Source organism: Ochotona princeps, chromosome 15 (assembly GCF_030435755.1).
Source record: "Ochotona princeps isolate mOchPri1 chromosome 15, mOchPri1.hap1, whole genome shotgun sequence".
Classification (NCBI taxonomy): domain Eukaryota; kingdom Metazoa; phylum Chordata; class Mammalia; order Lagomorpha; family Ochotonidae; genus Ochotona; species Ochotona princeps.
This window is the reverse complement of record NC_080846.1, coordinates 16,377,643-16,389,196: the sequence shown is the minus strand read 5'-3', so window position 1 is coordinate 16,389,196 and position 11,554 is coordinate 16,377,643. Positions and strand designations below refer to the sequence as shown.

The following is an 11,554-nucleotide window of genomic DNA, read 5'->3' as shown; positions in this document are numbered from 1 at the left end:
GTCTGCTGGGCCCCTGAGTGTGAGGGGGTACTCCCCTCGGCCTCTGGAAAAGCCATATGGTTAAGAACCTAGGTCCAGTGGGGGTGTCTTCCCCTAAGTAATTCACCCTGCCTGTATCACAGTTGGCACCATTTTAGGCTTTGCTTGCATATAGGTGGACTCCTATTCTTACCTCCCTTACATCTCGCATTAAATTACATCTCTAGCCCCAAGTTCCCTAGAAAAGTTGGAGCTAGGCATCCCTAAGCAGGAGCAGGTGTGGGAATTGGGGCATGGTAGGTTCAGTGGTAACCCCAGATGCATGAGGGCAAAACACTGTCCTAGCAGTTCCTCACCTTAGCAAGGAGAGGAGCCAGCGCCCCGACCCAGAAAGGGGAAGCCCTGAGGGGTGGCAAGGGTTGCAGTGATATCAAATACCTGGGTGCCCCTCAGATGCCTGACCTGGCTTAAAATCAGAGAAATGAAGTCTGATTGGGAAGAGGGGGTCGGGGTTGGTATTACCTGGCAGCGGGAGGCAGGAGGCACGCCCAGAGGAAGGGGGACCCAGCCTTCTGTGCAGGCAGGCGAGCAAGGGTCACCTGCAGAGAGGGGGCGGGGAAGGGCAGGACCTTAAAGGGGCAGGCCTGATTTGCCTTGGTGGACTAGCCTGTAACCCAATTCCCTTCTGCCTCCTAGGGAAGGGCCACATTCCCCTAGATGCACAGCTGCTAATCAGTCCCTTTTCCCACAAAAGACAAAGGAGTCCAGTGGAGAGTAGTAGCCTTTATTAGGGAGGAGGGGTTTCAATGAGTGCCCCCACCACACCCAGTACAAATGCACTGTTGATTCTATGCTGGGAAGTTAGGCAGGAGTCCTGCACACAGGGCCAGTAGGACTGAGGGGTGTTTAAGGCCACTGCTCACTGCCTGGGGCAGTGAAGTCCAGTGGCTACAATTCTGCTACCTGGCCCCATCCATCCCCAAGCCACTGCCTGAAGAGAACTCTCTGGTTCTTTTGCAGGTGCTAGGGTCACGTTGGGTGGTGGCGGCAAGAGAGGACAAGTGTCTTGCTATCTCTTGCTGCTCCTGCGGGTTTCTTTGCCGTTACTGACGGGGTTGCTGGAGGGGCCAGGAGTGCCGGCAGGTGTGTGATTGGGCTGGCTTCGGGTGATGCGGGTGCTGGGGGGGTGGGAAGGAGTGTGAGGGGCATGTGGCCCGCCACTGGGACCCGAGGGGGTACTCAGTCCATTGCCGTTCTGGTTCTCAGAGGCTGCTTTTGGGAGAAGAAAAAACACGGGGATTAGTATTCAGGAGTGGATTAGTGAGCCCCAAGTCCTGTGAGCACAGAGCATGCCAAGCACAGCTGGAAGCTGATGCCAGCCAGACACAGGGCAGAAGGATGCGACTTGTGAGCACGAATGCAGCCCTGGAGGGAAGTCCAGTAATCCTTTTGGAAGGAGCTCTGAACCACAGGTATATATTTTTTCTCTCTTATTTATCGCAGAAGGCAGATTTAGAATGAGCTGTTTACTTCTAGGTTCAAGAACATTTGACAAAATATCCCTTGATTGCAGGTGCTGTGGTTTCTGTGTTTAGCTGTTACTTGCCATCTCCTATTAGAGCGCTGGTTCGAGATCTGGCTCCTCCACTTCTGATCTAGATTTCTGTTAGTATGCCTGGGAAGCAGCAGGTGATGCAAGTACTTGAGTCTCTGCCATCCATGTGGGAGACAGGAATGGAGTTCCTGGCCCAATCCTGCTCAGTGCTGCCATTTAGGGAGTGAATCAGCCAATGGAAATTCTCTCTTCATCTCTGTCACTCTGTCTTTCAAATCAATAAATACATATCTTTGTAAAGATTCCCTTTTAGGGCCCAGCGCCATGGCCTAGCAGCTAAATTCTTGCCTTGAACACACCGGGATCCCATATGGGTGCTGGTTCTAATTCTGGCGGCCCCGCTTCCCATTCAGCTTCCTGCTTGTGGCCTGGGAAAACAGTCGAGGACAGCCCAAAGCATTAGGACCCTGCACCCATGTGGGAGACCCGGAAGAAGGTCCTGGCTCCTGGCTTTGGACTGGCACAGCACCAGCCTTTGCGGTCACTTGGGGAGTGAGTCATCGGACAGTGGATCTTCCTCTCTGTCTCTCCTCTTCTCTATATATATCTGACTTTGCAATAAAAATAAATAACTCTTAAAAAAAATTCCCTTTTATGTGGCCAGCATTGCAGTATAGCAGGTAAAGATGCCACTGGCATTGCCAGCATCCCATATAAGCACAGGATCGTGTCCCAGCTGTTCCACTTTTGATCTAGCTTCCTGCTGATAAATCTGGTGGTGGGTGGCAGCAGAAGACAAGCCCAAGTGTTTGGGCCTCTGCACCCACACAGGAGACCCGGAAAGAGCTTCTGGCCGTTGGTTTTGGTCTGACCCAGCTCTGGCTGTTGTGGCCAAGTAGAAAGTAAACCAGTGCACTGGAATTCTGTCTCTCCCTCTCTCCATAACTCTGCATTTCAAATCATTTTTAAAACATTCCCTTTTACTAACAATGATATTTTTAAAAAAGTGTGGTAAGGGGAAGAACATGAAGTCTCTATGCCAAAATGTAAAGTGGAAGCCTGGGCCTTTGGCACAGTGGCTGCAGTCAGTGCCATATTAGGATGGCATTCTGGCTCCTGACTTTGGCCTACCCTACTTGTGTTTGCTGTGGGCATTTGAGGTGAAGCAGCAGATGGAAGATCTCTGTCTCTGTAATAAAGTAAAAATGAGTTACATTTATTCATTTTTATTTGAAAAGCAGAGTTACAGGGGAAAGGAGACAGAAATCTTCTATTCTTTGGTTCACTCCCACCAAATGGATGCAATGGCCAGAGCTGGGCTGGCCCAAAGCTAGGAGCCAAGAGCTTCTTTTGGGGCTCCAACATGGGTGCAGGGGCCCAAGGACTTAAGGCCATCTTTTTGCTGCTTTCACAGGTGCATTAGCAGGGAGTTGGATTGGAAGTGGAGCAGCCAGGACTCTAATCTATGCCCACTGGGGATGCCAGAAACAGCACCAGCACCAGCCTATGTTGTATTTCTTGAAACACAGTAAATGTTGTATAAATGTTGGTCACGTGAAGGCAGAATCCTGCCTCTCACGGGTATTAGGGCACTATGAACCTTAAATGGCACAGAAGTTATGGGCCATGAGTTTCAAACCATATCCCTTTGGAAACTTGATGCTGTACTATTACCCTAAAAAATATCTTCAGTCAAAAGAGAAGACTACAGGGCAGAGCAGTAGCTAAACAGGCTAATCCTCCACTTGCCAGTGCTGATGTCTCATGTGGGCATTGGTTTGTGTCCTGGCTGCTCTACTTCCCATTTTGCTCTCTGCTTAGGGTCTGGGAAAACAGTAAAGGATGCCAAGAGCCTTGAGACCCTGAACCCAGGTGGGAGACCTGGAAGAAGCTCCTAGCTCCTGACTTTGGATCAACTCAGCTCTGGCCATTGCAGCCATTTGGGGAGTGAACAAGTGGATAGAAAATCTTTCTGTCTTCTCTAAAGATGCATTTCCAGCTTAAAAAGAAAAAAAAAATCTTAAAAACAAAACAAACAAAATTAATGTCCTTTCCTCAACTCGCATCTGTTGGCAGATGACAGAGTGGATAAATATGGGATGCTGGGGCAATAAATAAACAAGTACTAAAAAGTACTTTTGCAAATGATACAACCTGAAAATACAAAGCGGTTATATTTTCTGGTGGAAACATGGATATGAATTTTTGTAGTGAAATAACGTTAGATTGTGGTTTTTATCATCCTGGCTACTCTTGAAGCCAGAACCAATAAAAAATAAATGCAAACTAAATCAGCTTTATGTTTGAATGGTAAATTTGTTTGAAATTATTGAAAACTATTGCCTAACCTAGCTTTATTACTGGTAACTGCTGCAATTACATTTTTATATAACATAGAAATTATTAAACAGTTGTTTGGAAAGTGAAAAAAAAAATAATAAAAAAAAAAATAAATGCAGACCATTGGCCAGTACTGTGCTATGACAGGTAAAGCCACCACCTGGAACCCACACATCCTTTATGGGAGCCAGTGAGTATCTTAGCTGCTCCACTTCCATTCCAGCTCCCTGCTTCTGGCCTGGGAAAGCAGCAGCAAATAAATGCTTGGGCCCCTACATCCACATGGGAGACCTGGAAGAGGCTCCTGGCTTCAGCCTGGCCCAGCCCTGGCCCTTGTGACCATCTGGGGAGTGATCCAACAGAACTCTCTCCCTGTTCGTCTTTAAAAAATAATAATAATCTTTTTTAAAAAAAAAGAAACATATATAATATGTTACTGCCTAATGGTGGTCCCTTAAGATTATAATGGAGCTGGGCCCGGTGGCGTGGCCTAGCGGCTAAAGTCCTCGCCTTGAACGCCCCAGGATCCCATATGGGCGCCGGTTCTAGAACTGGCAGCTCCACTTCCCATCCAGCTCCCTGCTTGTGGCCTGGGAAAGCAGTTGAGGACGGCCCAAAGCTTTGGGACCCTGCACCCACATGGGAGACCTGGAAGAGGTTCCTGGTTCCCGGCTTTGGATCGGCGCGCACCGGCCCACTGCGGCTCACTTGGGGAGTGAATCATCGGACGGAAGATCTTCCTCTCTGTCTCTCCTTCTCTCTGTATATCTGACTTTGCAATAAAATAAATAAACCTTTAAAAAAAAAAAAGATTATAATGGAGCTGAGAAATTAATGTTATTGCCTAGGGATCATGGCACCATGATAACATCACAGTACAGTGCAATACCAAGGTGCTTATATTGATGCTGCTGTAAACAGACCCACCATACGTATGTATCTCTATGACTGGCAGCACAGTGAATTTGTACTGTACAGTTGCATCAAAGACATAAGACCTGACAAGAGCAACTCTATTACTGTTTACATATTTTTATACCACACATTTTGTCATTATAGTCTCCTCCTAGGCAGAAAAAGTTCACCCTACACCTGCTTCAGACAGGTGCTTCAGGAGGCAACAACAGCCCACTGCTGTCATGGGAGATGGCCTCTGAAGGACTTCCCAGGGAAACAAAATGTTTAGGATGACAGGTGTTTGGCCTAGTAGTTGAAATGCCAGTTAAGACACTCACACTGCATGTCAGAGTACCTGGGTTTGAGTCCCGGCTCTGTTTCTGTTCCTAGCTTTCTGTTAATATAGACCCTGGGAAGTAGTAGGGGTAAATGCCTTCTGCCGTAGTGGGAAGCCTGGATTGAGTTCCCTGTCCCCAGCTTTAGCCTGGCACAGCCTCAGCCTCTGTGGGCATTTCGGGAGCTGTCTTCTTTCTCTGATTCTCAAAAAAAAATTTTAAAGGCTATATTCCCTAGCTTAAGAGGATAGTAGGCAACAGCATTTGGGTTTGTGCAAATACACTCCTGTGATGTTCCCATGACAAAAATCTCACCTACTGATGTGTTTCTCAGAGTATGCCATTGTCAAGTGACTTGTGACTACATGCTTAAATATACATTATAATGATCCTGGCACGGTGGCCTAGTGGCTAAATCCTCACCTTGCATGTGCCAGGATCCCATATGGGCGCCGATTCGTCTCCCGGAGGCCCTACTTCCCATCCAGCTCCCTGCTTGTGGCCTGGGAAAGCAGTCAGGGAGACCCAAAGCCTTGGGACCCTTTGCTCCTTAGGAGACCCAGAAGAAGCTCCTGGCTCCTGGCTTTGGATGGGCTCAGCTCCAGCCATTGTGATCACTTGGGGAGTGGATCAGCAGAGGGAAGATCTTTCTCTTAGTTTCTCCTCCTCTCTGTATATCTGACTTTCCAATAAAAATAAATAAATCTTAAAAAAAAATATATGGGCCCGGCGGCGTGGCCTAGCGGCTAAAGTCCTCGCCTTGAAAGCCCCAGGATCCCATATGGGCGCCGGTTCTAATCCCGGCAGCTCCACTTCCCATCCAGCTCCCTGCTTGTGGCCTGGGAAAGCAGTTGAGGACGGCCCAATGCATTGGGACACTGCACCCACGTGGGAGACCCAGAAGAGGTTCCAGGTTCCCGGCTTCGGATCGGCGCACATCGGCCCGTTGCGGCTCACTTGGGGAGTGAATCATCAGACGGAAGATCTTCCTCTCTGTCTCTCCTCCTCTGTGTATATCTGGCTGTAATAAAAATGATTAAATCTTTAAAAAAAATAATATTATATGTATATATATACATATGTACACACAGATATATATATCAACTTCTGGGCCCGGCGCCGTGGCCTAGAGGCTAAATCCTCATCTTGAACACGCCCGGGATCCCATATGGGCGCCGGTTCTAATCCCGGCAGCTCCACTTCCCATCCAGTTCCCTGCTTGTGGCCTGGGAAGGCAGTCGAGGACGGCTCAATGCTTTGGGATCCTGCACCTGTGTGGGAGACCTAGAAGAAGCTCCTGGCTCCTGGCTTTGAATCGGTGCAGCACTGGCTGTTGTGGTCACTTGGGACACAAGATCTTTCTCTCTGTTTCTCCTCCTCTCTGTATATCTGACTTTGTAATGAATAATAAAATAAATCTTAAATATATATATATACACATATATATGTATAGCAACTTCTTTCTTTTTTTAGATTTATTTATTTTTATTGGAAAAGCAAATCGGATGTACAGAGAGAAGGAGAGACAGAGAAAGATCCTCCATCTGCTGGCTCATTCCCCAGGTGGCAGCAATAGCCGGAGCCAAGGTGATCTGAAGCCAGGAGCCAGCAGCCTCCTCAGCATAGGGTCTAAGGCTTTGGGCCATTCTCTACTGCTCTCCCAGGTCATAAGCAGAGAGCTGGATGGGAAGTAAAGCAGCTAGGACTAGAACAGGCACACATATGGGATCTTAGCCTGCAAGGCCACTGAGCCATTGCTCTGGGCCCAACAGTAAGACATTTTAGTCTTTATGCAGTTCCTTCAAAGTTCACGAAAAACAGAATTAAAAGGTATTTTAATTTATTTGGTACAGGTTTATTTTAGTACAGAATGTTTTAAAATACATGCAGTTCTTTTCATCATTTATACTTTCCATGAACTTTTTAAAGACTGCTTGAATGAATATATTAAAAAAACTTTTCAATTAATTTTTAATTAATTTACAATTTTATCTTTACCTTATATGAAAGGCAGAGAGACAGATATGTTCTGTCTGCTGGTTCACTCCACAAATGCCTACAATGGCCAGGTTTGGGCCAGGTTGAAGCTAGGAGTCTAGAACTCCATCCTGTCTCCCATGTGGGTGGTAGGGATCCAAGTATCTAGGCCTTTAGCACAGTGCACATTTCTTATTTGTTTATTTATTTGTAAATATTTATTTATTTATTTGAAAGGCACAGTGACAGAAAGAGAATAATCTTCCATTTGCTAGTTCACTCCCCAAATGGCTGCAATGGCCAGAATTGAGCTAATCCATAGCTGGGAGCCAGGAGTTTCTTCTGAGTCTCCAATGTGGGTGCAGGGTCGCAAGGATTTGGGCCATCCTCCACTGCTTTCCCAGCCCTCAGCAGGGAGCTGGATGGGAAGTAGAGCAGCAGGGGGAAAAATTGGTACCCATATGGTATGCTCGTACTGCAAACAGAGGCTCAGCCCCCTTTGTACAGTGCCTGCCCACCTATAACTTTATTAAAAAACAAGTGGGTGCCCTGGAGCGATAGCATAGTAGTCAAAATCCTCGCCTTGAATGTGCCAGGATCCCATATGGGTGCCGGTTCTAATCCTGGCAGCCCCACTTCCTATCCAGCTCCCTGCTTGTGGCCTGGGAAAGCAGTTAAGGATGACCCAAGGCTTTGGGACCCTGCTCCTGCATGGGAGACCTGTAAGAGGCTTCTGGCTTGGGGTTTTCCTCTCTTAGCTTTTCCTCCTGCCACTATGGCAGGGGACTAGGGTTTTTCTCTCTTGCCTTTCCCCCTGCCACTATGGCAGAGGATCTCGAGGCCCCCTCCCATCACTGGGATGGGAGTCTACTTTCTCAACTTTTTCTAATAAATCTTACTTTAAAACTAAAAAAAAAAAAAAAAAAAGAAAAAGAGGCTTCTGGCTTCAGATTGGCTCAGCTCCAGCTGTTTTGGCCACTTGGGGAGTGAACCATCAAAGGGAAGATCTTCCTCTTTGTCTCTCCTCCTCTCTGTATATCTGCCTTTCCAATAAAAATAAATAAATCTTAAACAAACAAACAAATAAAACAAGTGGAGCTGAGATGCTGACCCTGCACTCAAGTATGGGTTGTAAACATTCCCAATAGCATTCACTTTTTTTTTAAGGTTCATATGAAAGGCAGAGTTGAGAGAGTGAAGGAGAGATCCTCCAATCCTTCATCCACTGGTTCATTTCCTAAATAACTGCCAAAACCTGAATCAAGCTACAGGCATGAGCAGGGAACTCCCCACATGGGTGGCAGGGGCTCAAGCACTCTGGCCAACCTCTTCTTCTTTTCCCCAGGTGCATTAGCAGCAAGCTGGATCTGAAGTAGACTAGCCAGGACTTGAACCAACACTTACAGGGCATGCTGGTACAAAGTGCCACATGTGTGCATGTGCCACTGCTGTGCCACATGCCTGCCCCATGTAGAGGAATTTACAAAAATATCTTCACTAGGGCACATGGACGCCTGTTGGTCCTATTACTCACTTGCCACATGGTAGAGAAGACATCCCCCACTCCTTTGTGTGGTATTGGCAAAAGCATGCTCAAGCTCTAACCAAGAAGGAAACAGTTCCTGAATCTTTTTGCCACACGGATTTGCGCAAGGTATCAATAACTGGGGAAATGAAAAAATTGTGGGACTTCTATTGGCTATATAAGGAGTACACAACAAGATATTTGGAAAAGAGGAACATGCATATTGCCAGACTGGAGGACGGGTGAGGGTAGGGGTGCTAGGAGTGGGAGGCCCAGTGGATGGAAAGGGAACAGATTTACCTGGAGAAGCGGCAGGGGGACCTGTGGGGGGCTGGGAGGCCGGGGGGCAACTGTCATTCTGCACCTGCAGGCACACAGGACACACAGTCAGTCTCTGCTCCATCCTGAGCTTGCTGGCCTGGCCCTCCTTGCCTCCCTCCCCCCTCCCCACTGGGATGTCCACAGTGCTCACTGCCTTGTTGGGTGCCTGCTGGGTGCCGTACTCCGGGTTGGGCTCACTGAAGTTAGGGACCTCTGAATAAACCATGCAGAACCTGCAAGGTGAGGCAGCAGCCCAGGGCTAGGAGCCATCCTCTGGACCACCCCTCAAGGCCTCAGACCTGACCAGGTCTGGACACAAGGTGGGGGTGCTGCTTCCTCGCCCCTCACCCATGCTTCCCCCATTGGAGCTGCCATTCCTTCACCACCATCATCACCCCATCACGATGGCACTTACTCTCCAATCTTCTGCAGATCACCCCCACGACCAGTGTACAGCGTCAGGCAACCTTTGAACACGGAGGCGTACCTGCAGGGATGTGATGGCAGGGGCAACCGGTGGGAATCAAAGAATTCTGCCAGTCAGAGGGACCCTCAGCCTCTGTCCCCTCCTGCCCACCATGGCCCTTGGATAATGTGGGGTCAGTAGTCAGCTTACCCCTTGGTGAGTCGGATAATGTCCCCAGGCTGGATCAGGTTGCCCACGTCGTCCCAGACGGAGATGTTGATGCTGCCCGTTTTGTCCGCCACCTTGCAGGTCCGCACCTCGTGGCCGTCCTTTGTCTTGGTCACTCGGCCTGAAGGAGGACAGCATTGCAAGTGGTCATCTGGATGGGAGTGGTGTGGTTCACAAGGATGAGGAGGGGATAGGGCACGAAGGGGCCAGCACCATGGAGAGGGCTCTGAGTGGAAAAGAGCCCCGCGTGGATCCGGCAATAAGCGTTAGCAGTGTGGTGGAGGGCGCAGCTGGCCATTGCACTTCCCCTCCAAACCCTGGCAAGTTCAGCACAGAGACCGCAGGACGCCCCCTCCCCCACGTCCTCCATAGAGCCCGAGGTGCCCAAGCCACCTGTCTCCAGAACAATGAAGATGAGGTTCAGGTTCTTGAGGCCGGGCTTTATATCCTTCACGAAGGTCTCAGTCGTCATGCTGCCAGGACCTCGGCACCCCCCTGGAGAGGGGAACGGGGATGGATGGAAGGCAGGGGCTCAAGGCTCGGAGCCCTGGGCTCCAAGCTCCACTCCCCTAGGTCTAAACATCATGCCCAGTGGGGATCAGGCGGCCTCAGCCTCTCCAGCAACTTCCCCCGGGGTGGGGAGTGGGGAGGACCCTCCAATCCTAAAATCAGAACCTGGGCGTCTCCCCGCCGGGATGATCTCTCAATGACTGTACTCCCCGAACTTGGGGCCCACAGAGATGAAGCTCGGCGAGCCCGGTGCCGCGGCGCGACAAGCAATCAGCCTCGCCAAGCCTTCCAGAACGCTGCTCGGGACGACCGGGGATTCGGCCCATCCGCTCCCCGCCCCCACAGCCCCGCAGCACCCACCCACAGCCAGCAGGCCCGCCGTGTGCGCCGCGGAGCCGCCCGCAGGGGGAGCCACGGGCCCCGCAGCCGCCGCCGGATGCAGCCCGGTGGAACGCGGGAGCCGGACACTTCCGGAAGTTTCCTTGCAAACCAATCAGCACCGGGAAGGCGTGCCCCGCCCTTTCCGTATCAGCCAATCGGGACCCGAGACTCCCGAGCCGCCCAAGGGGCTAGGTTCAGGGATTAAAGGAGCCTTTGGAGCGGGCTGGCTGCGCCTGGGGCAGGTGGGCCAGCAGGGGGCGTCCTGCGCCCCAGTTTTCCCTGACTTGGCTGTTAGAATGTTCTTGGGCTCGGCGGACTGGGGTGAGGGAGAAGGGATCAAGGGCTTGGGAGTCTCGCCGATCAAGCTTCATTCCAGGCACTTACAATTCTTTAAATTGATTTTTAATGATTTATTTATTTGCAAATCAGAGTTACAGAGAGATTTTTCCATCAGCTGGTCCATTTCCCCAAATGGCTTCAACAGTTGGAGCAGGATCAGGCTGAAGTCAGAGCCAGGAGCCACAAGTTTGCTGGGGTCTCCCACAGAACTGGCAGGGACCCAAGCCCTAGACTATCATCCACCGTCTTCGCAGGTGCATTAGCAGAAACCTGACTGGGAAATGGAAAAGCCAGGACTTGAAGTACTGTTCGTGTAGGCAGCAGCTGAACGTTATGCCACTGTGCAGTCCCTGCAACTCTTCCCAGTTCTGTTGATAAGGGAGAACAAATACAGCAGTTCCCATTTCCTGCTCTTCTCTCACTGCCATCTTTAGTTTTGATTTGTGGATCTCATCTTTTTGGGCAATGGGGTCTTCATGTTAAACTCGACTTCCACCTTGTTTGGTCAGGGACCTTGGAGAGAAAGTGGCATGCAGACCCACACCCCCTTTGCAGGAAATGGAGCCCTGAGCAAAGAGCATTAGTCCCTCTCTGAGATCACAAGGCACCTGTCAGCCAACTAAATCTAGCTAGTTCTGTTAACTCTTACAAGCCAAATGTATGAAGACTAAATGTGCACTAAAACACCGGATTCACCTCAGAGGTCGGGTCACTGTCACGCCGGGGATGGTCTAGCTAACCGCTCAGCTAACCTCCGAGCG

General features: G+C 49.8%; 1 protein-coding gene across 2 annotated transcripts; it reads right to left on the bottom strand.

Moving 5' to 3' along the window:
* Positions 1-747: 747 nt before the first annotated feature.
* Positions 748-10,575, bottom strand: NABP2 (nucleic acid binding protein 2). Of its 2 annotated transcripts, none has more exons than XM_004589663.2 (7): positions 10,434-10,575; positions 9,957-10,058; positions 9,546-9,684; positions 9,345-9,416; positions 9,081-9,162; positions 8,909-8,972; positions 748-1,248 (listed from the first exon to the last, which is right to left on the bottom strand). In XM_004589663.2, exons 2-7 carry the CDS (start codon positions 10,033-10,035, stop codon positions 1,049-1,051), a joined length of 636 nt encoding a protein of 211 aa, XP_004589720.1. In that variant the 5' UTR covers positions 10,036-10,058; positions 10,434-10,575; the 3' UTR covers positions 748-1,048. The 2 variants fall into 2 exon arrangements, with proteins under 2 accessions (XP_004589720.1, XP_058529630.1); XM_058673647.1 differs by lacking the exon at positions 10,434-10,575 and adding an exon at positions 10,239-10,427.
* Positions 10,576-11,554: the final 979 nt, after the last annotated feature.

Bases quoted from the DNA above. Each gene is read 5' to 3' on its own strand.
- NABP2 (XM_004589663.2), bottom strand. From the start codon at position 10,035: ATGACGACTGAGACCTTCGTGAAGGATATAAAGCCCGGCCTCAAGAAC. The intron at 9,685-9,956 runs GTGGCTTGGGCA...GTCCTCCTTCAG, and splicing joins CTTCATTGTTCTGGAGACAG to GCCGAGTGACCAAGACAAAG. The intron at 8,973-9,080 runs GTGAGCACTGTG...GTGTGCCTGCAG, and splicing joins AGCAGGCACCCAACAAGGCA to GTGCAGAATGACAGTTGCCC.